Source organism: Artemia franciscana, unplaced genomic scaffold (assembly GCF_032884065.1).
Source record: "Artemia franciscana unplaced genomic scaffold, ASM3288406v1 PGA_scaffold_33, whole genome shotgun sequence".
In the NCBI taxonomy this organism is placed as follows: Eukaryota; Metazoa; Arthropoda; class Branchiopoda; order Anostraca; family Artemiidae; genus Artemia; species Artemia franciscana.
Genome location: NW_027062668.1, coordinates 584530 through 609887, shown reverse-complemented (window position 1 = coordinate 609887; position 25358 = coordinate 584530). Strand labels below are relative to the sequence as shown.

The window sequence follows — 25358 nt, the reverse complement described above, 5'->3', positions numbered from 1 at the left end:
GCGATGGATGTGTCTTTGCTTCAGTTTTTAGGGGAATGTAAGGAATTGAGGGATTTACGCATGGAAATATTTGGTAAAAAGGTCGGCAGGAGAGATTGGATTTGGAAATTTTGAAAAGTGAGATGTTACTTAGATATAAATAATATTCTAAAGTTCGTCCGGGTAGGTATGAGGAATCGTGATGAGTTTCTGAGATAGACAGTTTTGGTTTGTTTTCAGTTTACGTTTTGTTGTTGTATTTTTTTGCTTGTATTTTGTTGTTGTATTTTTTCGCTTGTGTTTTTGTATGTCACCATAGCATAATATGGCTTTCGTGTGAATAAATCTATCTATCTATCTATAAAAGTACTGTAGATTATGGTAATGGGGGAGCTTTTAAAGAAAAAGCTCTGTTTTGGTTTCTTAATTTGCAAACAGGAAAACAATTCTTACAAAATGCAAACACTGCACATATGAAAAACTGACATCTTTGCTAGCGCGCAGCATAGTATACTAGCTAGCGTCATAAGAATATTAAAAAAAAGTGTTCTACCCACTCTCTACAAACAAAACTTAAATTACCCGTCATTTACTAAATACTCTTCTGTATGTTACTATTCACAGTATCTTTTATTCACTCGGAAGAATTTCAGATTCTTGTTTGAATTATGTTCAGGATTGGGTGTAACCAGAGATCCCTGTTCATTGGTTAATGCGAAGTTTGAGTGTCATTCCGTTTGTGGAACCCACTTCCTTAGGTGGTTAGCTCTCAGTTTTTGTTGTATCGTGATTTCTGCTTAACAGTTTTAATGGGATTTGCCTTCTATTTATTCGATATACTGTCTTGCCCACCTGTATACAAAGTTGCAATGCATTCCCAATTCTTTGGCCCACCTGTTCAAAACTTTTTGTCATAAAGGGATATGAGGTTTAATTATTGTTGTACTTATATCAACATGAAACCTCTTCAGCGTTCGAGGCTGAGAGCCTATTTGGTTGCTTGAATGGTTAGGGCGTGGATATTTCAGGTCCTTACCCAATTTTTACCTGGATGTCATAAGACCACTCCATGAGCTTTAGATTTCACTAGTTTGTATTCGAGTTATACTTCATTTACCGAAGTTTTTTTATGCTGATAAAGTATTGCCATTAGTATAATTAGAGGATTGGGGTATGAGGGACTAGATGGGGCTGAACACCCTGAGAATAGAATGCAGCCTCCTATAGGAAATCGTTACGTCATAGTACAAGGAAAGAATTATATGATTTTCAGGAGTGACGTGGATTAAATGAACATTCACTGTACCGCTAAGTGTATCTATAGAACTTGATATGTGAAGGATAATGTTTTCCGTGGGTATATGGATTTAAAACTATTGGCTAATGCTGGGATTCACTGACCTTTTCAACATAAGTGAAATTCGGGATTCTGTTTTCGTATTTGCCTTGCTGGTTTCTGGTTGTAAACTAATTAAACCTAATTAAACAGCTCAATCGCTGTTGCCTTGTGATTAAAAAAAAAGTGCATCATATATGTCTCAAAAGCTGTTAATATTTATTTTTCTCTGTCGGTTTTGTATTCATTTTGTATATATCCCTCAAACCCTTACATTTTCTCACATGATTACTTGCTAGAAAAGAAATCTCAATAAAGAAATGGGCTTTGACTGCATAAATACCTGTGTTCTCTTTGATGTGAGAGAAATGCCCTAGTTTCAAAATCCTTCTATTCCTATACTTTTGGGAGCCATCTATCCCTATTTGTACCAATCTGGGCATAAAAGTTCCCTAATAAAAATACTAGAGAATAAAATTTTCTATAAGCAGTCATTCCTGTTTCCTGTTCCCATTTGTTGCAATTATTTTTACATCATTTGTCTGATATTTTTCTGTGTAGGGAAACCAAAGTCGTTTCAACGAAGGGTTGGAATGCTATCCAGATTCAAGGTCATCGTCAATGTCTTCACGGTCGTCCACTTTTTTCTCACCCAACAAGAGTTCAAATAACGTCCCTGAGAAGACTGAGTAGTGATCAAAAGTTTGGTAAAAGCACTATCCTTGCTCAAGAAGGGACATTGATTCAGGAATTGCCACTGGTTTTTAGAAAGACAAATAATATTCTTCTTCTGATGGAGAATAAGGGTGAAGCTTGTGAATTACCAGTGGTGTCTCAAAACAAGCCTACACTTTCTGATGATCAACTTATCAACGAAATTCGGAAGTGTAAATCCTACTCAGGGGTGTTCAAAGTGTTGAGCCTAACTGAGTTTGATAAAGTGACTGGTCCCGTGGCCCTCCAAGTTTTGAACGCTATCGCTCAGTTAGGAATTGATTTTGGGTATAGAAATAATAAATTAAATGTGCAGAATACAGTAAGCCGAGTTGACTCATTCATTGAATCAGCCATTTTTAATCAACTGTTTGAAATAATTCTGGCATCTAAAGATAGTGATGTATTAGTTGGCGCTTTAAAACTCGTATCGAGACAATCCTTCCCATATGATATTGGTCCGTATCGTTTAAGATTATGCGGCGAAGTCCTTTTGAGGGTTAATGAATGTAAATTTAGTATAAATCAAATACCGGAGATTGTGAAATATTTTGCGGATATTGCTTCACAAGGACGTCTTCCAGACTTTGAATCTTCACCTGACATGCTATGGAGGTGTCTTTCTGAGCGACGAGCTGAAATAAGTACCAATAATTTGTCAAGTTTGTTTAATATGTTGTCACATCTTAGGAGCAGTCGAAAAATGGTTGGTTATATCCTTGAATGCAGAGCTATTGAACTACTTGGGGGATTTAGCGTGAAACAAATTGTGGAGATTCTTTCAATATATTCAAATCTCAATCTTGGCTCTAGAAAGATATGTACTGAGTTTGCTGGCTGGCTTAAGCTGAATATTCACTCCCTAAATGAAGAAATGATGACCCAAATATACAACTACTTTACTAAATTGAATTTCTATGGCCAAGATCTAGAGAGTGTTTTAGATAAATATTTAAGAAAATGTCCAATCTCTGACGAAAGCTTTCTAATTGCTTCCTTAAATTGGTGCAGAACACAGCGTGTCTACAATACTGTCATATTAGAAAAATCATACGAATTTTTCATCAAAAACCAACAGCGACTCTCTATAAGAGCGCTCGAAACAGTTGTTAAGTCCTTTGGGAAATTAAATTATGATCCTGTTGATGGTAAGTTCTGGTCTGTAGTTGAGGAACTACTTGATAAAAAGTTTGTCCAGTGCCCGCCTGATTTGATGGTAGATATGCTTATTAGCTGTGTGTACCTTGGAAGATACCCTTTAAATTTTTTGCCCCAGGTACTATCCCCTTTTTTTCTCGATCGACTTCAGATGGTTTTCGGAAAGCGCAAAACTGAAGCTATGTCTACATTGCAGCTTCTTGATGTAGCTCTTACAATTGAATGTCCATCCTATAGAGGTCCTAAACTTCCTTCAACGCTCTCAAGTGATCAGAAGCTGGACGGTAGAATTGTTAAAATGGCAAATTTGGTGAAGCATGACTTTAATCAAGTTTGCCATGGTGCACTGGGTATAAGTGTTATGTTTACGCCTGCTAATTTACCATTGTTTTACTCCATTGATTTGTTACTTCATAAGCTAGAGGTGGAGCCTTTTTCTCGTTTTGGGTACAAAAAAGACAATAGCGAAGCAACAGCTGTGCTAATTCACGTTCCTGAACATTATAATTCAAAAGGAGAATTGATGGGCACTCAGATGATGAAGGTGAGACAGCTGGAGTTGATGGGCTTCCAAGTGATCTCCATTCCTTACGAGGATTTGTTCCGTCTCAAATATAAATCGGTTCTGATGAAAAGATATTTGAGGTCAAATTTGCTTTTTAAAAGCTGTATTGGGCGTCATATCGTTAAATCATCAGATGATGGAGCTTGGTAATCCGGTTGTGTCTGTTGTTCAGTTTAGTTTTTAATATATTTAATCGGTTTCTTGAATAAACGAATTACGGATCGTTCTTATTTTTGTCTTTTGCGTGTATTTAAGGATCACGGGCAGGACAGAATAGGGTTTCTGTTGGAAGTTTAAAATGGAAAAATAATGATAAAGTAGAGAAGAAGAATCAATTGAAGGAATATTATAATAGATGTTTTTTGTTAGAATCAGCTGAAGGAACAGTTTAAACATAATGCATCTTAATATAATAAATTACAAATAATTCTATATTTGTAAATTTTTTCCGGAGATAACATCGTAGTTTTTTGCCGAAAATGGATACAATTTTCTGGTGTGAAAAAAATGATCTAGATATTTCAAGACTTTGGGAAATTTTTTTCCTCCTTCCCATTCGCCTTTGTATTCCTCGTAGATTGTCTGCTCACTGAAATTAGGTACCCATGAAGTTTGAAGGCCTTGAGTGTAAGCAGGAGGAGTTTCGAAACGCTATCTGTTTGTTGAACAATAAGTTCATTCGGAGCTTTTAGGGAAAGAAATTCCCTTTTTGATAGCTCTGAAGCTAATGTTGGGTTCTAAATTGTTTCATACAAGATACTATGTTCTGCGGTAGAAAAATTACATTAATTATTTGTACATCCGGGGATCAAATGCACGGATATACACTTATTTTTCGCTTAATGAGATTGTTCGTAATAAGGAAATTGTTAGTATTCTGATGGGATAAAAACGTTCAACATAGATCATGACTTTGGAAAAATTTGTTTTGAACCATAATTCTGAAAAAAAAATTTCATATGAATGACTGCAAAACAACCTGATGTCCAATACTCTAATGCTTTTACTTTCAACAGCGCATAAATAAAATGAAATTGAAGTTATTTTCTGAAAGAAGTTTTAAATATTGTCTCTCTGTTCACAGAGCAAAACTGGTTCACTAGTACTAACTAATTGACCAATAAAATGCAAGAACCAATAAAATCCAATAAATGAAACTGTTTTTTCAGCTCAGGAGGAAAATGGAAATTTCCACATCCTTATTTATTAGGTGTTCTGCCTGTAAAATCCTGAATCAAAACGTGACTATCGCGTATATTTCCTAATGCGCCCAGTTTTGGGTTTAATGAGATAGATGCCTCAAAGGATTACCTTCAAGTCTGCACCCTACTGGAATATCAATATTTTGATATTACGCATGGTTTTGAGTAATATCCTGTTTTTGCTTGGAATTTTAGAGATAAAACGGAAGGATAATTAAGTTAACGAAAATGCAAAAAAAATTTTTTTTTGTTTTTTTGCTCAATGTGTCAGGAAAACGGAGTGTCCAATAGTCTGAGTTATTTTTAAATTTTTGTCAAAAACTGCAACGAAGGGAAAATACTTTTCTTTAAAGATATTACATAGGATTTGAAATCTCATATCAGTTTCTGTAAGGAACTTGAGTCTTATATCTTAATAAACATATCCGAAATAAATTATGAGCTAATAAGTAAAAAGTTGCAAGATATTTTGGGGAGAAAATAATATGGGCATATGACCCTAGGACAGCACTATTCAACCTATAAAATCAACAGTTTTACATTATATAATTCACAAGTGTCTGTAACATCAAGAAAATCACGAGAGGTCCTTCAACAAGCAGCTAAAGTCAGTATATTTCCGGTTACTACTATTAAAGTCGGTTAGTTTGTGATCATCGCAAGAGGAGTACGCGATTTTAATTTCTTTTTATGCCTGAAGCCTGAAAGCAAGCGAGTATTTCTTAGTATAGTATTTGCATACAGTCAGTTTGTCGCATTAAAAGTTGACGAATTAAATGCATAATTTTGTAAGTATACTCTGAACACTTAACTGAGAGGTCCAGTTAAACTCTCAACATTTGTTTAAAGGGGGGGGTGCGTATTATTTGTATGCGGGAAGGGAACAAACTTTTTTTTTTTGATCCCTTAAAAACAGAACACCGGACGTTTTCCTCCCTTCTATTATTCATGTCATCTGACAAGTCCTTTGGCTCTAGAATCGTTGGGTGTTTTCGTATATGCTTTGACATGGTAATCATTCAAAAATGAATGCAGAGTTGAATTTGTCATATTTTACTCTGAAAAAATGTTTACTGTTTGCTGGCAAATGATTTTGTCAGTATTAATTCTTCTTTATTGTTCTATTTTTAGACTTATATTTTTATGGTATTAACTCTGTTTTTCGGTAAATATCTGTTTTGCTGTAGTGTTAAAACTCAATCACAGGCTTTGACTCTATTCAAAACGTGTTCTTGGACCTGATCAAACTAGCTTCTCAAAGATTGCCTTTTTACAACTCTATTCAAACCATCTCGGCCGTCCTGGCCGAGTGGGTTGGTGCGCTGGATTCGGGATCCCTTGTCTGAGAGGACGCGGGTTCGAATCCCTGTGTACCCAATTCTTCAGTTTGGGACGGGGGTCAGTGGCGTGACTCTGTAAGCTTAGCCAGAGTCGATCCAGCTCCAAATGGGTACCTGGAGAAATCTGGGGAAGGTAAACAGGAAGGGTATGCGAAAGCACAGGATGGCTGGCCCCCAACCCCCCATTGCACTTCCTGGCTGAAGGGCCAAGAAACGGAGATCAGCACCGCCGGTACGGACTGTAAAGTCTAATGCCGTACCCTTTACCTTTTTTTTACCTATCCTTATTCAAACCATTCTACATCTCATGCACCAGATTCGTAACTGAGTTTGTTTGTTTTCTTCCCGCAAGGGCACTAGAAACTTGTAAAGCTCCACTTGAGTCTTTGTGAAATGCGTTGTAAAGGTCGAATTTATGATAGCCATCTTGCAAAATCGGCTAAGCTGTTTTGTGAGTCTTTTGAGGTTAGGACTATTTTATTATTTCCGGTAATTAGATGTAAAAAAAAATATTCTCTTGAAAATGAGCATAAGCTATAAAGACTGGAAAAATTTTAATCCATATTTCTACAATTTTTAAATAGAACTTCAATGGAAAATAATACGTACGGAAAATATTTAAAAAAATTAGCTTAAATTTGAAAAGGAGGCTAAAAACAAATACATAATCTATAGACTTGAAAAGTATATTAAAAAAGAAAACGTAAAAAATTAATGAATAAAAAAGATCCGGAATGAGTGTAGTTACGAATAGAGGATACAAGTACCAAATTCTCAAAAAAGTACTTGTGAAAACTTTCACTTCTGGACGAAAATTCCAAGTCTGAAGTTGCTCGTTTATCTTGAAACAATTCCGTGTTTAAAATAAATGCTGAATAAAAAAGAGTCGGGATGAGAAATAGAGAACACAAGTACCAAATTCTCAAAAGAGTACTTATGAAAATTATCAGTTCTGGACGAAAATTACAAGCCTGATGTTGCTCATTTATCTTGAAATAACTTCCTTTTGAGAAAAAAAAATGCTCAATAAAAAAAGTTGGAATGAGGAATAGATAACACAAGTACCAAATTCTCAAAAAATTACTTGTGAAAATCCTCACTTCATGATGGAGATTCCGAGTCTGAAGCTGCTCGTTTGTCTTGAAAAAGTGCCATGTGAGTGTTATCCTATGAGTCATATCTGCGGACTCCTTCGAACGAAGGGTTTGAACCCATGGAAAAGCTAGTGATTAAGCTTGATAAGAGACTGGTTCTTGGAGCATCGGGCCTCTGATGTTCCTGGTGCTGCGAAGCATACGAAAATTGTATTGAATAATATATTTCAAGTATGGTGCAAATGATCCTCAAACCTTTTTAGGATTTTAGGGGCAAGCAGTTCCTCTCTAATTTCTGGTTATATCCATTCGTCTTCAGTTTGGCTGTTTTATACATTTTTTTTTCTTTTATTCTTATTATTATTGTTTCTTATTATTCTATATTATTATTAATATATGTTCTTATTCTCATCTATTCATTGTTCTTTATTTTCGTTGTAAGTTTTACTTTTGTGTTCATTCTAGATTCGATTTGTTTTTGTTTTCCTTATTCTTGGGAACTTACATTCTTAACATTTTACCTTCTTTATAAATTAGCCTGCACTTTTTAAATTACTTTTCTTTGTTTGAAAGAGTTCATTCATTTAATTTGATTTTTGTACGTTATGCTCGTTTTTTAATAGAAGTAGGAATTGCAATGATAGTTGGAGAATTAGCAGAAGGCATAGTTACTCCACCATCCGTTTTGAAAGTGTCATCTGGCTTGAGGTCGGTTTCAGGTTTTGATCTCCCCGATTTCCGTGTGCCTTTGGTAAGTTTTTCCTGTCTGGAACTGTTGGAGTGTTGAACTGCTCATCCTTAGTTTCTTTTATGGAGATTTGGTGTGGAGATTGATCTGGTTTAGCTGAGCTCCCTGTGTCGGACTGTATATGTTCACTTTCTTCTATTAATTTATTTTTAATTGAGTTATCTGCTTAGGTTATAACTTGGATCTTCAATTATTTATCAATTCTAACATGACTGTGATTTTAACAGGTATTAATACCTTTCTAACAAATGCATCTGTGAAGCGTGAGCGAATGACTACCGTTGATCGACGTGACTACCGTTGATCGTTTTTCCACGATCTTCGAAAGAAAAACAACTCGAAGAACGATGCTCAAATTAAGGATTCGAAAGAACTGTTGTGGATTTACCCTGACGAGGTTCTGTTGGGGAGGGAGATCGTAGGCCTCTCTATTGGGACTCCAAATAATACAATTTATTTATCTTTTATATGATCATGATTTCAACAAGGCAAAATATACCCTCCTTTTAACTAAATTTTCGGTTGAAGAGCGAGTGTAACCGTCAGTGGTAAAACACGTAGTTCGAAAAATTGGCACATTTTTGGTGCAACTGGTTTTTTTGTGCAAACTGGTGCAACACATTTATTTAGCCTGGATTCGGTGGCTTGGATCTTCTATGAAAATGTTCAGTTTTTAGATGATTCCCGATTTCACTTGTCTAGAAAATACTTAAGTACCAAGGACAGTTAAAATTAAGTCGGGATGTCCGAATTGGTTAAATGGAAACTTAATAATCTATACCTATATTAATTAATTGAAAAAGAATTGGAAACTCAGGTTTTTGATGATAAGGACTTCTATGTGCAGTTTACTGCAAAAAAAGAACACAACAAAAATAACTAAAATATTTTTAACCATTTAGTCGTATTTGGGTGACGAGCAGTCATGTATATTGTTGTTCTTGTATTAGTCCCATATTTTGAAGGTTAGTTCATATGTTTATTGATCCACATTAACCAACAAATAAATTAATTAAAGAACACTTTCGCGCTGGAGAAAACCTATGAGGGTTTTGGGTCGCACGAAAGTCCACGTAACATACCTATAAACTCGACTGTTTACTTAAACATCAACTTTTAATTAAAACTATCAAACAGTTCGTGGTAACGAACTGTAGAAAGGATTGACCTGGCTCAATAGTAACCAAAACTCTAAAAAGCGGAATTTTTATAACAATAGTTACATCAAAAGAATCGCATTTGCATGCTGATTTTAAATATATTTCTTTAGACTTGCCCATTAAAAGTTACGTGCGAAAATTTGCCTTATTTTAGAAAATAGGGGATAACACCCCCTAAAAGTCATAGAATCTTAACGAAAATCACACCATCAGATTCAGCGTATCAGAGAACCCTTTTGTAGAAGTTTCAAGCTCCTATCTACAAAAATGTGGAATTTTGTATTTTTTTTTGGCAGAAGGCAGATCACGGATGCGTGTTTATTTGTTGTTTTTGTTGTTGTTGTTTTTTTCACAGGGGTGATCGTATCGACCCAGTGGTCCTAGAATCTTGCGAGAGGGCTCATTCTAACGGAAATGAAAAGTTCTAGTGCCCTTTTCAGTGACCAAAAAAATTGGAGGGCACCTAGTTATTAGACTTCCCACGCTAATTATTTTCCCAAAGTCACCGGATCAAAATTCTGAGATAGCCATTCTATTCAGCGTAGTCGAAAACCTTATAACTATGTCTTTGGGGACGACTTACTCCCCCACAGTCCCCGTGGGAGGGGCTACAAGTTACAAACTTACACCAGTGCTTACATATAGTAATGGTTATTTGTAAGTGTACAGACGTTTTCAGGGGGATTTTTTGGTTTGGGGGGGGGGGGGTTGAAAAGAGGAAGATATGTTACGGGAACTTTCCTTGGAGGAATTTATCATTGGGGGAGAAAATTTCCATGAAGGGAGCGCAGGATTGTCTAGGATTATTTAAAAAAAAAACAATGAAAAAATAAATATGAAAAGTTTTTTTTCTACTGAAAGTGAGGAGCAGCATTAAAATTTAAAACGAGCAGAAATTATTGCGCATATGAGGGGTTTACCTCCTCGTAATACCTCGCTCTTCACGCTAAAGTATTTTTAGTAATTTCAACTATTTATTCTACGGCCTTTGTTATTCAAGGGTCATTCTTAAGGAATTGGGACAGAATTTAAACTTTAGTGTAAAGAGCGAGGTATCGACGAGGGGTGAACTCCCTCATATACGCAATAAAACATACGAATATAGAAGTTTGTTACGTAAGTTAATTCGCAAATTACGTATATTTTTTACTAATGAAAATGTTCGTAAAAAATTAAAAGTTCTAGTTGCCTTTTTAAGTAATAAAAAAATTGGAGGACAACTAGGCTTCCTCCCTCTCTCCTTTTTTCTCAAAATCTTCCGATTAAAACTATGAGAAAGCCATTTAGCCAACAAAAAAAAATGAATATGCAAATTTTGTTTTTATTATTTATGTGTGGAGAGCCAAGATCAAAACATGCATTAATTAAAAATCGTCCAGAAATTAAATAAAAAAAAATGTTTTTTTAAATGAAAGTAAGAAGCGACATCAAAACTTAAAACGAACAGAAATTAATCCGTATATGAAAGGGGCTTTTCCTCCTCAACGGCCCACTCTTTACGCTAAAGTTTTTTACCGTTTTAAGGCGTAAAGAGTGGGCCGTTGAGGAGGAAAAGCCCCTTTCATATACGGATTAATTTCTGTTCGTTTTAAGTTTTGATGTCGCTTCTTACTTTCATTTAAAAAAACTTGTTTTTTTATTTAATTATAAATAAACCAAAATTAATAAACTATAACCTATATATATATATATATATATATATATATATATATATATATATATATATATATATATATATATATATATATATATATATATATATATATATATATATATATATATATATATATATATATATATATATATATATATATATATATATATATATATATATATATATATATATGTAAAATAGATAAATGAATAAAAAACTGAATTAAAAATAATAATAGATAAATCAGAATATAAAAGAAAAATCAAAATAACAAATCCAGTCTTCATCACTCTTCAATGCTCAACCTCCCCTAAAATTGGTATTCTCTTATCTGACCAACATTAAGGACTTTCGGGGACCTAAAACAAGCACAGGTGTCATGTACATCCTGGACATATTTACTGATTGTTCTAACATCTTAGTTTTCTAGAACTTGAACTTTTCTATAGTTGCATAAGAAGTTACGGCTCCATAGAAGGCAACCGTAGGAGATAGATTGATAAACCAACGAATAATATAAAGTGAAAAGTTCTTAAGGAATTCTTAAGTTCTTAAGAATTCTTAAGGAATTCTTCTTTAAGGAAGAAAGTGCTGCAAACGTCGAATTATTCACCCCACGGGTAATTTTTGATGAAATTGTGTCACTATGACATTTCCATGGCAGATAGCAATCAAGATAAAAACGAAGGTAGTGGAGATTATCAACTTGCTGAATTGGATTACCACATAAAGTTACCAGATCAGACAAATCCAGTTGTGTACCAACTCTACACAACGTCATTAAAAATGTCTTGCAAACATTCACACACAATAAACTTAATTAAGTGAAAATCTCCAGCCTGTCCAATGCGAGATTCGCTTTTCTCATTAATAGAATTAATAGAAACATTAATAGAATACAAGATTGAAAACTAAATAGATTAGAAACACATTAAATAAATTAATAAGCAAAAAAAAATTACTTATGAAAGACATGGCTTATAGCCCTTACCCTGTGGTATGAAGAGGAATTGTCAACCTCCGAAGCATATTTATTGTACCTTTAGTTTATTTTGAACAAATTAATCATCTTTAAATTTTGATCGGAAGAATTGTTGGAAAACAGGCACGGAGACTGGGTAAAGTAAAAAATAAATAAATAATAATATAAAATAATAAAAATAAATGAGGCAAACGGAGTTAAAACGGTGTCATCAGCAAACGAGATAAGAAAAACATCTTTCAAATAAAGACGATGAGATAAAAATGGATTAGGTAAAGCAGCGGACTTAATACTGATCCTTGTGGTACTCCACACGTCATTGGAAATGCTGCTCAGCGCACGTCATTCAACACTTCCTTGAGGGATCTCCCTGTGATATAACTTTCATACCACTTTAAGCACATTCCACGGACACCTAACGCCTCCATCCGACTTAGTAGTGTTTGAAAATCAAGTGTATCGAATGCTTTGCGAATATGTATAAAAAAGACAAAGATGTTTTACCTCTGTCCATACCACTGTTAATTGATTCCATAAGTAAAGGTTAGGAGAGGATCCAAGAGGTTTTTATATTTCCACCTGTAGATCCATCTTTTCAAACTTATCATTCCCCCTAATTTAAAGAAAAATTTATTTTCTCATTGTTTTTATTCCTTATTTTTTGTGCTGTATCTGCTTGGCTTTTGGATACAAATTTCTGTTCGCTTATTTTGTCTTCTATTCTTGGTCCGGTTTTAATGTTTTTGTTGATTTATTGTAGGCTACTGGATAGAGCTGACCGATTATAATCAGCTGGTTGTGCAATTGATGGGTAGTAGAATATGAATTAAGGAGCGTGAACAAGAAAGTGGAAAAGCATATGAACAGGAAATATTTATTACCTGGAATGAATTTTTTTATTATTATTTCGTTAGCTTCTTTCAGCTTAGTGTGAGACAAGACAAAGAGAACTGACAGAATAGAATGAAAATGTATAATTTGGACCATATATTTGTACATTAGGGGGGGGGGGGGGGTGGAGGGAAAGTATTTTGATAGTGTGACGTTAGAAAACAATTTTTACTACATAATATGCAGAATAAATCTACCTAACACATTAGGCATGCAGACCTGCTATATTTTACCCCCCCCCCCCTAATGTGTAAACATATAGCCCGAATTTGTTTCTAAAGTATTTTATTTTTTCATCTTACTTTGGAATATTTCATTAGGATTGAGCGTTAGAGAAACATATTAGAAGAATATTAGATAGGGGATGTTTTATATAAGTACCAAAAGTCAATTTAGAATATTGGTTGTATAGTATATGCATATATATATATATATATATATATATATATATATATATATATATATATATATATATATATATATATATATATATATATATATATATATATATATATAGTATATGCATAGGAACCTTCGATATAGAATGAACTTTCGAAATAGAATTGTAGGAACCTTCAAGAATTGCTTAATCTTTTCTTGCAATGATTGTTTGTCACTTTTTAGTTGTATTTTTCTTTTCTCATATGGTTTTTTGAATACATAGCTCCAATCAGAGCTTTTCCCGAGGGCCAACTGGCATAAGGGCTCCGTAATGTCAGGGGTTCTTGCTCATGTTTTTATAATGAGCCCTGGTTAGTAACTGTGAGGGAAAAAAAAACAGCTCACCGCTTTATCCACGGATTGATGGTGTTTAAACTGACTCTCTTGTTATTGTTCTACTAATCCATTGACTACCAAGGACGTCAAAATAAAACCATTTTTTCGCCTCCTAATGAATCTTGGGTTTATTTATGACTAGAAACCACGATCTTCTTTTTGTGTTTCAGAATTATGAAGTTTTGGAAGCAGTGCAACATTTTCGTCTTTTTTGCCACGTTTTTTACCACTTCAAAACAAATAAGCAGGGCCAATTATTTAAATTTGACAATGCTTTTTGCGCCTCTTCAAAGGGAAGCTACGCCCTCTTAAGCTGTTCGTTGCCAAGTTTTTTTTTTAGCTTTTTTCACCCACGATCCTTTTTTTAAGTTTGGTGCCTGGTATTGCTGCACATGGAGGTCTATTTCATGAATTGGATTACCATTTTTCCTTTTTTTTTAAGATTTAAATGGCTGTGGAATCTTCCACTTGACTAACTTAATCAAAAAGATTTTTTTTTCACTGTCTTTGAAGCTTCATAAGACTAAAATATCTTGGAGTGCAGTACAGAAAATTCCATTTTCTTGGAATTAATAAAGACAAATGTAAACTGAAAAGACCTGTAAAATGGAGATGAGTAATAATTTAGTTTTGGCAACTCAAAATAGCGAAATAAATTGAACTAATAAATTGAACCAGAATGAAGCTGACCAGACTAGTCAATTCTTTTACTCTTAAAATTCAAAGGTAAATAATACTTATCATTTGTTTGGTGTTTGTAAGCTTAAAAATTTTAAATTTTACAGCCGTGTCTACAAGTCTCCCTTGGAGCTTGAAATCATGCGATACGTCACCAAACTGTCCTCAGATGCGCACATCGAGGTGATGAAGACAATGAAGCCTGGGATGATGGAATACCAAGGCGAGGCCACTTTTTTGGCTTATTGCTATAAATATGGTGGTTGTCGACATGTCGGTTATACATGCATATGTGGCAGTGGCTCAAGTGGTTCTATCCTGCATTATGGACATGCTGGTGCACCAAACGAAAAGCCAGTCATGGATGGAGATATGCTGTGAGTGATTATTTTTCAATAATTTGTGGGAAAATCTGTAAAAGTTAATGTAGTCAATATTTCAGTGCAGATTTTAGACCATTGTTGCAAAGGTAGTGTGAAGTGTTGTGGAAACTGGTACCATGGTTGACACTTGAAAAGATATTTTTGTGGCTCTGTCTAATGGCAAAGACTCTTGTGCCCTGATTCACGTTTGCCTTTTGTTATGGAATCAAACAACTCTAAAAATGAGTTTATATGTCGACAAACAAGGGTTGAATGGGCACATTCATAAATGCTACTACTTCTAACAACTCACTGTATCACCAAACAATCTGAGGCTATCACAGCTACGTACGCTTCTCCTCCATTCGAGTCTATTTAAAACCTCCCTCTTTACATCCTTCCAGGAAGTTCCCATTTCTCATACATTTTCCCTTATGAAATCCTCTCAACCGAAGACGACCCGCTTTTCGTTTGGCTCTGGACGATTGGCGGCAAGGACAGTCTTTAGCAGTCTGTCATCCTTCATCCGCAGAATGTCCACTAGCTATCTCAGCCTTTGTCTCACTATAGGCCTAGAAATCGGGATAGAACTGAACTACATCTTTAGTACAGTCTACTTTTTGAGACGCGGTTAGTCAGTCGAATACCCAAAACAGTTCGTTGGCAATTTATCTGGAAGAAATTTAATAAATCTTCATCTGTTTTTTGGAGTGATCACGCTTCAGGACCATGACCACTGTCATCATTGTAGCTTCTAATATTGTAATCTTGGTTAGCAGACTTATCTTCAGAACTTTTTTCATCTGTGAAAAAGCACCGTGGGCGTTGGCTTTTCTTCTTTTAACATCTTCACTGCACCCACCATCTTTGCTAATAATACTAGCTAGGTAAGTAAAGCTGTCCACTTGATCGATCTCCTTGTTATCCAAAATCACCTTTTCACCCTCACTTACTCCTAGCCTTAGCGACTTAGTCTTATTGACATTAATTTTCAAACCTACTCTTGCACCCTGAACTCGCAAAACCTCGATAAGTTCGTTCGTCACTTCCATCTAGAATCTGGTATACCATGCAAGGATAAGACCTTTTTCCTTAAATGGTTAGGTACTACCCAATTCTCAAAATTATATTCATAACATGAGTGAAAGATTATATGAAAATAAGAGGAATAAAAAGAGAAATGACAAAAAACAGTAAAAGAGAAATTCGTAAATCGGCTCGATCCTAATAGAAATTAAACAAAAAACAAGTTTTTTTAAATGAAAGTAAGGAGCGACATTAAAACTTAAAACGAACAGAAATTACTCCGTATATGAAGGGGGCTTTTCCTCCTCAACGCCCCGCTTTTTAACCAACTTTTGACGGGTAGGACTAATCTTGATGAAATTTATATATTTAAAATCAGCATTAAAAGGCGATTCTTTTGATGTAACTATTGGCATCAAAGTTCCATTTTTTAGAGTTTTGCTTACTATTGAGCCGGGTCGCTCCTTACTACAGTTCGTTTACCACGAACTGTTTGACTACGGTCTTAGAATTTTTTACTAATAAAATAAAAATTGGCATTCTGAGGATAAAAAGCTGTGTGGCAGGAGGCTAGATCATCTCAATTTCAACCTACCTGAATCCCCTAATGTTGCTGCCAAAAATTATATTCATAACATGAGTGAAAGATTATATGAAAATAAGAGGAATAAAAAGAGAAAAGAGAGAAAAAGGAGAAATTCGTAAATTGGCTCGATCGTATTAGAAAATACGGTCTAAGAATTGTTTACTAATAAACCAAAAATTGGCATTCTGAGGTTAAAAAGGTGTGAGGCAGGAGGCTAGATCAACTCAATTTCAACCTACCAGAATCCCCTAATGTTGCTGCCAAAAATTATATTCATAACATGAGTAAAAGATTATATGAAAATAAGAGGAATAAAAAGAAAAAAGAGAGAAAAAAGAGAAATTCGTAAATTGGCTCGATCGTATTAGAAAATACGGTCTAAGAATTGTTTACTAATAAACCAAAAATTGGCATTCTGAGGTTAAAAAGGTGTGAGGCAGGAGGCTAGATCAACTCAATTTCAACCTACCTGAATCCCCTAATGTTGCTGCCAAAAATTATATTCATAACATGAGTGAAAGATTATATGAAAATAAGAGTAATGAAAAGAGAAAAGAGAGAAAAAAAGAGAAATTCGTAAATTGGCTCGATCGTATTAGAAAATACGGTCTAAGAATTGTTTACGAATAAACCTAAAATTGGCATTCTGAGGTTAAAAAGGTGTGAGGCAGGAGGCTAGATCAACTCAATTTCAACCTGCCAGAATCCCCTAATGTTGCTGCCAAAAACTATATTCATAACATGAGTGAAAGACTATATGAAAATAAGAGTAATAAAAAGAGAAAAGAGAGAAAAAAAGAGAAATTCGTAAATTGGTTCGATCGTATTAGAAAACACGGTCTAAGAATTGTTTACTAACAAACCAAAAATTGGTATTCTGAGGTTAAAAAGGTGTGAGGCAGGAGGCTAGATCAACTCAATTTCAACCTACCTGAATCCCCTAATGTTGCTGCCAAAAATTATATTCATAACATGAGTGAAAGATTATATGAAAATAAGAGGAATAAAAAGAGAAAAGAGAGAAAAAGGAGAAATTCGTAAATTGGCTCGACCGTATTAGAAAATACGGTCTAAGAATTGTATACTAATAAACCAAAAATTGGCATTCTGAGGTTAAAAAGGTGTGAGGCAGGAGGCTAGATCAACTCAATTTCAACCTACCTGAATCCCCTAATGTTACTGCCAAGTATCTTAACAGATTCCTTGCATCCATCGTCCAGATCGTTCAAGTATTGTCTTATCAATTACCAACAGGTGGTTTTTTAGCTTCTTTTCCTTCTGTTTTCCCATCTGAGATAGATAGAAGAATTGGGAAACTAAGGAAAGCTAATGTTTGTCCTTTGGATATCCGGTCTCCTCTTATTAGTGCTTTCAGTAGCTTCCTTTCAAATGTTTTGTCTGTCCTCTTCAACGAGATTACCGAATCTGGGTAAACTCCGTCAGTATGGAAACAGGGTTTCATAACTTCCTTTGAAAAAGAAAAATGGAAAATCTGGTTTTGAAGGTGTTTGTCCTGTTCCTCTAACTTTTATATTCTCGAAACTATATGGGGGATTCCTTGCAGATTGGCTAAAGGAAAAAAACGTACTTCTCATTGACCATAGGTAATTTGGGGGCATCGAATCCGCTTCTACCCCCCACTACCCTGTCTCTTATCGACTACGTTTAAAAATCCTCGAAAGGCTGAATTCCTGACTAAATTTAATTTCCATTGACCTTCAAAACCATTTGACCTTGCGAATCCTTTATATTTGTTGAAAAACTAGTCTGCGAATTAAATATTCATTCCTTTCTGGTGAAATCGGTTGCCTCCTTCTTTATCAAATAGATCGCAGGTATTCAAATACAAGATTCATTATTCTAATCCTCTACCTCTCCACAACAGAATATCCCCAATATACTCTCCCAGGTCCCCTTCTTTTTTCAATTATGATTAACGGCCTCGCTAAGGAATTTCCTGACAGATGGATATTTGTCCATGACCTAACAGCTGTTGAAACTTGCTTAAGAAATTTAATAGGCAATCCTATGAGCATCCTCGACGAAGTTGGAGATGATTCTTTGGACTTAGACGTGACAGTAAACCACTCGGAGCCCATGATAATGCCAATATGTTTCATTAAATCCTCATCCAGTTTTCTTAATCCTTTCCCTCCTGAATAACCGGGTCCTCCTTTAAATAATTTGACGTCTCAATTTTTTCTAATTTAAGTCGGATCGCCATGTTCAAGATATCATCCATAGGGCTAATACGTCTATCTCCCTCCTTAAGCTCCTAAATAAATTTAGCCCTCCCTTCCCAAAGATTTATACCTCATTTGTCCGCCCGCATCTCGAATATGCTTGTCCAGTTTGGCACCAATGATGTCTAAAATTTAATCCATCAAAAAAGAACCCTGCGAATAATTTTCAAAGAAGGCAAGATGCCCTACTCTGTGCTTCTAGCAAAAGGGTTGGAAATCCTTGAGCACAGGAGGGTGACGTTGTACCACCGTTTCGCAAAAAAATAAATGCAATAACAAACCCTCGAACGGAAAACATTTTCGTCAAAAGTCACTACCGATCAGGATTATGATCGCCTCGAGCTGTTTCTGAAACCATTCCTATTTTGTCCCCTGTTCGCTGCTTTACCTCCCGATGTGAAAAAAAGATCTTTGTCCCTTCCATGAAAAAATTAAAAAAAAGATACAGAAAATACTCCATTTCTGAAAAGCTAACAAAATACGCCACTAGTTTTTCCTTTATTTCATTGGATAGTGGTGAAAAAAATGAAAACATTTAAAATGTGTTTTGTTTTCAGTAAACCTCAAATTATGTTCTGATCTTGAGAAGGCATGGGGGTTATCAGCCGTACTCATGTTAATTTTTGCTCGTTTTGAGCTTGACTCGGCTATTTACTGTAATTTCTGTTCGTTTTGAGTTTCGTTTATTTATTGATAGGGATTTGTGGTAGTTTTACGCTTGAAAGATTATTTGACTTTGTTTCCGCTCATTTTTGATTTAATGCTGGATAAACTTGCACTCTTTTTATTTATTTAAATTGTAAGAGCAGAAGTAGTAATAGTATTAACCCCAGAAGTTTTAACTTAATACTCCCAGTCGTTCTCGATATATTGCTGAGGTGTCTTCTTGGTAACCATTACGCAATGCCTTTTGATTTATTTTAAGGCAACATTTAGTTTTAAAACATAATGGGTCATTTGCGTGATTGTGGGGGGATGGCATACCCAATATCCCTAAAGACATAGTTGCTGATCGTTCTACTATACTGAACAAAATGGCTGTCTCAAAATTTTGACTGGAGCGCTTGGAAAATAAATGGGCTTGAGAAGGGTTGCTTGCCCTCCAATCTCTTTTTACTCTTAAAAAGGGCACCAGAACTTCTAATTTTGAGTCGAATTAGCTCCTTCAAAATTTTCAGTGATATATCTAGCTATTATAGAGTGGTGCTGCCTATGATATTGCTTATATGCCCTTGTGAAAACCTGCATGCATACAGTTTTTTCGTCTATTTGAAACTCCTCCTACACTTTCCCTGAAAGTTTCACCTTAATGCTCTTAGCGTCATTAGTTACAGTAACTGTACTGGTAATATTAAAGTTATGCTCATAGTGCCTTCTGGCTAGTTCAAAATACCCCACAACTTACCCTCAAAGGTCTAACTTAATAATATAATTTGTTCTTCAGATGTTGCTTTGTCATCTTTTTGAAAGTGCACATGCTCATAGTTTGTTTTTATTTAGTTCAACGTTCGCCTAAATATTCCTTAAAAGCTTCGCGTTAATACCCTTAAATTGCACCGTAGTAATAGTTGCAGCAACATTAGTAGCAGTATGCGCATAAGACCTGGTTTCTTCAACACGCGCTGAAATTTTCAGCTTAATACCATCAACCCTTCCTAAAGCATTTCTTATGCGTCCGCTTGACAACCTGTGTGGGCATAGTGTGTTTTGAATTAGTTCAATTTAGTTTCTACATATCCCAAATTTTTTCCCTTAATATCCTTAGCTTTAATGACAGTAGAAGTAGTATTAATAGTAGCATTAATTGTAATAGCCTAAGCTTTAGTGGCAGTAGTAGTAATAATAATAACAGTAGTAGTGGTATGATTAAAAGCATTAGAATTTGGATGAAAATATTCTTTTTGGTTTATTCAACATCCCTCATAAAAAGCCCTGTTCTTAAGATGCTGCTGTTACACCTTTTTGACAACCTGCATACAGACGGCGCGTTGTAGTTCAATTCACCTTTTCCACTGAAAATTCCTTGAAAATTTCACCTTCACACCCTTAGGCATAGTTTTAATAGTAGTCAGAGTAGTAGCCTAGTATTAATATCAATAATGTTAGTATTGACATATTGCCTTTTGACCAGTTGAACATCCCTCTCGTCAATTCCTGGAAGTTTCAGGTTAATACAATTAGCCATTGCTGCGACATTATGTCCTTTTGATAACGTGTATGTTATCAAATTTCCCTTTTGACAATTTTGATCATATCCCTTGTCATTTCCTAAATTTTGCAAATTAATATAATCAGGTATTCCTCTGTTACACCCTTTTGACGGTCTTTATGCACAACCTTACACACAACCTTTTGACAATTCTTATTGTTTTGATTTAGTTCAACACTCCCCTCAATATTCTCCGAAGGGCTCACCTGAATGCCCTTCATCTTCCTGGAAAGTAAAGTTCAAACATGCATGCCTCTCTCAGTAACATATACTGTGGCTAAACAATGAACGAGTTGCCGTGCGTACAGCTATGGGCCTGAGAACTCTGGGGAGGTTGACATCCTCAAAGACATAATCACTCGATTTTTTAACAAGGCCGAACTTCCAATCAAATGAGCTCTGTCCGATCCAAAGCTTATACGACCACCTGTTCCATAAAAAGACATTATATGCCCTGGGGCATAGCTTACAACCTTGCCCGTGGGCTCTGGGGGATTGTGCCCATCCTAAAGAAATTGTTATATGATTTTTGGACTGTTGGTAACAAAATGGCTAGTTGCTAGTTGCTTATGTTTAACTTTTAAAAGGGAACTAGAACTACACATTTCAAATTAACTGACACTCTTCTAGTTCTCTTCTAAGTTCACACTACCATCCCTTCCATAAAAACCTTATATGCCCCTGGGGCATAACTTTCAACCCTTACTCCCAGACTCTGGGGGGTTCTCTCCACCTCAAAGGCCTTATTATATGATCTTTGGACGATTTTTTGACTAATGACCATCTCAAAATTTTTATCGGATGCATTTGTGGAAAATGAGACGTAGGGGGGGGGGCGGCTGTCCTCGATTATTTTGAATCTTAAAAAAGGAACTAGAGCGACTGATTTCCGTTCCAATGAGCCCCTTCCGTAGCTTATATGACCCCCCTTTCCGTAAACAACCTTATATGCCCTCGGGGCATAACTTGCAACCCTTGTGCTAAGGGCTGTTCAGGGCATGGGTTGTCATTCTCAAGAATATAATTTCCAGACCCTTCAACTACGCTGAACAAACATATCTCAAAATTTTGATTATATACGTTTTGGGAAATGATGTGTGTGTGTGGGGGGGGGGATTGTTTCGTTCCAATCACTCTTGACTATTAAAACAGGTCCTATTACTAATAACAGGTTGACTATTAAAAGTATTAAAACAGTTTCTACAATAACAAATGGCCAACTCAAAATTTCTATCAGGTGCATTTCGGAAAATACGAGGTATTAGGGAGGAGGGGGTATCTGCCTTCCGATAAATTTGAATCTTAAAAAGGGTATTAGGAAATAGGATTACTAATCCAATGAGCTCCCTCCGCAGTTTATACTACCCTTTCTATAAAAAAAACCTTATGTGCCCCCAGGCATAACTTACAACCCTTGCCCTGAGGTCTGTGGGGGATTTGTCATCCTCAAAGACATAATTTCCAAACCTTTCAACCACACTGAACAAAATGGCGAGGTGTGGGGGGGGGGGGGGTTATCCGCCCTCCGATCAATTTGAATCTTACAAAGAGTATTAGAAATTCTGATTACCAATCCAATGAGCTCCCGCCCCCCCGAAGTTTATGTGATCACTTTCTGTATAAACCCTTTATGCCCCGAGGAATTAACTTACAACCCTTGCCCTGAGGGCTTTGGAGGGGGGGGGGTTGTCATCCTCAAATATATAATTGTGGGCCTTTTAACAACGCTGAATAAAATGGCCATCTCAAAAGTTTGATTGGAGGTGTTTGGAGGAATGGTGGGCGTGCGAGGGGGATTAGTTGCCCTCCAATCACTTTCGTTTATTAAAAAGGGAACTAGCCATTTCAATTTCTAATTGAATGAACCCTTTTCGAAGTTTTTACGACAAGTCATTCGATACAAAGTGCTCTGGTCTAAGACAAAAAAAAATAATACTAATAAAATAAATAATGCATTGTGCCCACATCGCTCTTTACTTAGGCAGCGCTAGCGCTGCCTATGGTAGTGGTGCTACCCAATTATTTTTTTAATTTATTCGCCTGTTTTTCCCTCCCCCCACTTTTTAGTGTCCCTTTAAACTTTTTATGGCACTTGGTATTTACCAAGTCACATATAGCGATCGTAAATTCTGTCGGTCTCGGTTTTGCTAGTTTAGGCACTTCCAGATAAGCTAGGACGATGAAATTTGGCAGGCGCATCAGGGACCAGACCAAATTAAATTAGAAATAGTCAATTCCCCGATTCGTCCCTCTGGGGAGGGAGTGGGGAGACGGTTAATTCGGAAAAATTAGAAAAGTTAGGTATATCTAACTTACGAACGTGTGATCGGATCTTAGTGAAATTCGGTTTTTAGAAGGATATCGTGTCCTAGAGCTCTCAGTTTGAATCCCGACCGGATCCGGTGACATTGGGGTGTTGGAGGGGGAAACCTCAAATCTTGGGAAACGCTTAGAGTGGAGGGATTGGGATGAAACTCGGTAGGAAAAATAAGCACAAGTCCTCCATATGCGATTGACATAATCGGAACGGATCCAATCTCTGTGAGGGAGGTGAAGGGGAGGGTTAATTCTGAAAAATAGAAAAAAATTAGGTATTTTTAACTTAAGAAGGAGAAAATCATGTCTCAGAGCTCTTATTTTAAATCCTGACCAGATCTGGTGACATTGGCCGAAGTTGGAGAGGGAAACCGGAAATCTTGGAAAACGCTTAGAGCGGCGAGATCGGGATAAAACCTGGTGGGTAGACAAAGAAAATTTCGTAGATACGTGATTGACGTAACCGGACTGAATCCGATCTCTTTGGGGGAGTTAAGGGGGGATCCAGTGCTTTGGCGAGTTTTGTGCTTCTGGATGTGCTAGGACGATGAAAATTGGTAGGCGTGTTTAGAACCTGCACAATTTGACTTGATAAAGTCGTTTTCCCCGATTCGACCATCTGGGGGGCTGAAAGGGGAGGAAAAATTAGAAAACATGAGGTATTTTTAACTTACGAGTGAGTGATTGGATCTTAATGAATTTTGATACTTTGAAGGACCTCGTGTCTCAGAGCTAGTATTTTAAATCCCGACCGGCATTAAGCCTCTGATTTCACTTTTAAGTTAATCTATTGATTCTTAGGATTTTGCTAGAGCTCGTGGCACATGAGCTCTAGGCTCTTGACTCTTCCGACCTCGTCACAAGTGCCATATGAGCACTTAGCTCTTGTTTTATATGTATTTTTTCGCTTGTTCCTCCCTTATTTTTGTGTTCCTTTTAGTGTTTTTTTTCACTTTTCCTAGTTTAGTTTTGACCAGTTTTATCTTTTTAACTTTTTAATTGACATTTTACAGTTAAATTATTGACCTACGAATGTTTACTCCGATTTTTCTTTGTTGTTTTGGTTTTGACATTCTCTGCCGGTTTACCAGTTTTGTGTTCTTTTATGATATTTTTTACTCCGAAGTTTGTATTTGGCTGTTTGTGGTTTGTGATTGTAATTATGTGACATAATTATCTTACCTTTACACCTAATTTACCCAGGCTAGGATACCATCTATCCCCGTTTCTACCGACCTATGAATTTTATATCACCGAATTTTATTTCTCCTACCCCTGATATATGAGCTTCTGAAATTCCTATTAATGTCAGTTAAAAGTGTCTGAATTCGTCAGTCAAACGGTAATTATTTCTTAAAATTGTAGCATTCCAATTTGCAATTTTCATATTCTTTAAATCATTGAAATTATTTTGGCCTCAGGAAAAGCAGTGGTTCTAGATACAATTTCCTTGAGGGGCACCACAGCTCAAGGTCACTCTGCAGTGCCGTTAGCGGTCACAGTTTCGGTTAGGAAGACTATTGAAAGGTCCACTCTGATGCCACTATGAAGCCACGCAAACAAGAATTTTCCAATTTGTGCTAAGGAAGGAGACCTTTGCGCCAAGGCCCTTTGCTAAGTCGTCTTCAGTGCTCAAAAAAGTAAAGCAAAACGAAAACAAACAAAATCTAACCTTTTGAAGTAAACCTCACGAAAGGAAATTTCATTTTTTTATTTTTTTTTTCCGTGCTTCATACGTCAATTGTAGCCAGCGTGGCCTTAGAATGTATTTACGTCTAGGACGAAAAAACGAACTTATGATGAAGCGTAGACTCCAAATCGTCTCACAACACCAGAAAAAGTTTTATGCTTCCAAACTCTTCTACTTAAGCAATGGCACCGAAAGTCCCGTTTTTAGTGCTATATGGCACTTATGTATGGTAAAATTGACACAAAGCACGTAGATATGAGTAATAGCTTGTAAAGCTATTACTATAAATTACTATAAAATTACTAGTAATATTACTATTACTATAAAATACTTTAAGTATTAGCTATTACTTAAAGTAATAGCTAAGTAATAGTAAAATGAGCCTTCCCGGGATCAGCTTTAAAAATGAATACATAACATTTGTAAAAATATCTGAAAAGTAATCATAAGAAGGGACAAACAATGATTGAAAAAAAATCCAAGCAGGAATTGAACGCATGATAATTTAATTTGAAGTCCAGTGCTGTACTAACAGAACCATGCCTGTAATAGTCTAACTTAATATATTAGTTTTTGTAGGACTTTAGCATAGCTTATTGAGGGGACTTGGATGAGAAACATGTGGGAAGTGTTCTTGCAAACCTCCAG

General features: G+C 35.8%; 1 protein-coding gene across 6 annotated transcripts in view; it reads left to right on the top strand.

The window, feature by feature from the left end:
* LOC136041708 (xaa-Pro dipeptidase-like) overlaps nucleotides 1-25358 on the top strand; it is a 125427-nt gene that overhangs the window by 44369 nt on the left and 55700 nt on the right. For 4 of the 6 annotated variants that reach the window (XM_065726446.1, XM_065726443.1, XM_065726444.1 and 1 more), the window contains exon 6: nucleotides 1877-3982. In XM_065726446.1, the coding sequence (XP_065582518.1) occupies nucleotides 1877-3902 (2026 nt within the window). In that variant the 3' untranslated portion in view covers nucleotides 3903-3982. Of the gene's footprint in view, nucleotides 1-1876; nucleotides 3983-14385; nucleotides 14656-25358 lie in introns of those variants that run through there. The other 2 variants (XM_065726448.1, XM_065726447.1) reach the window with 1 other exon arrangement.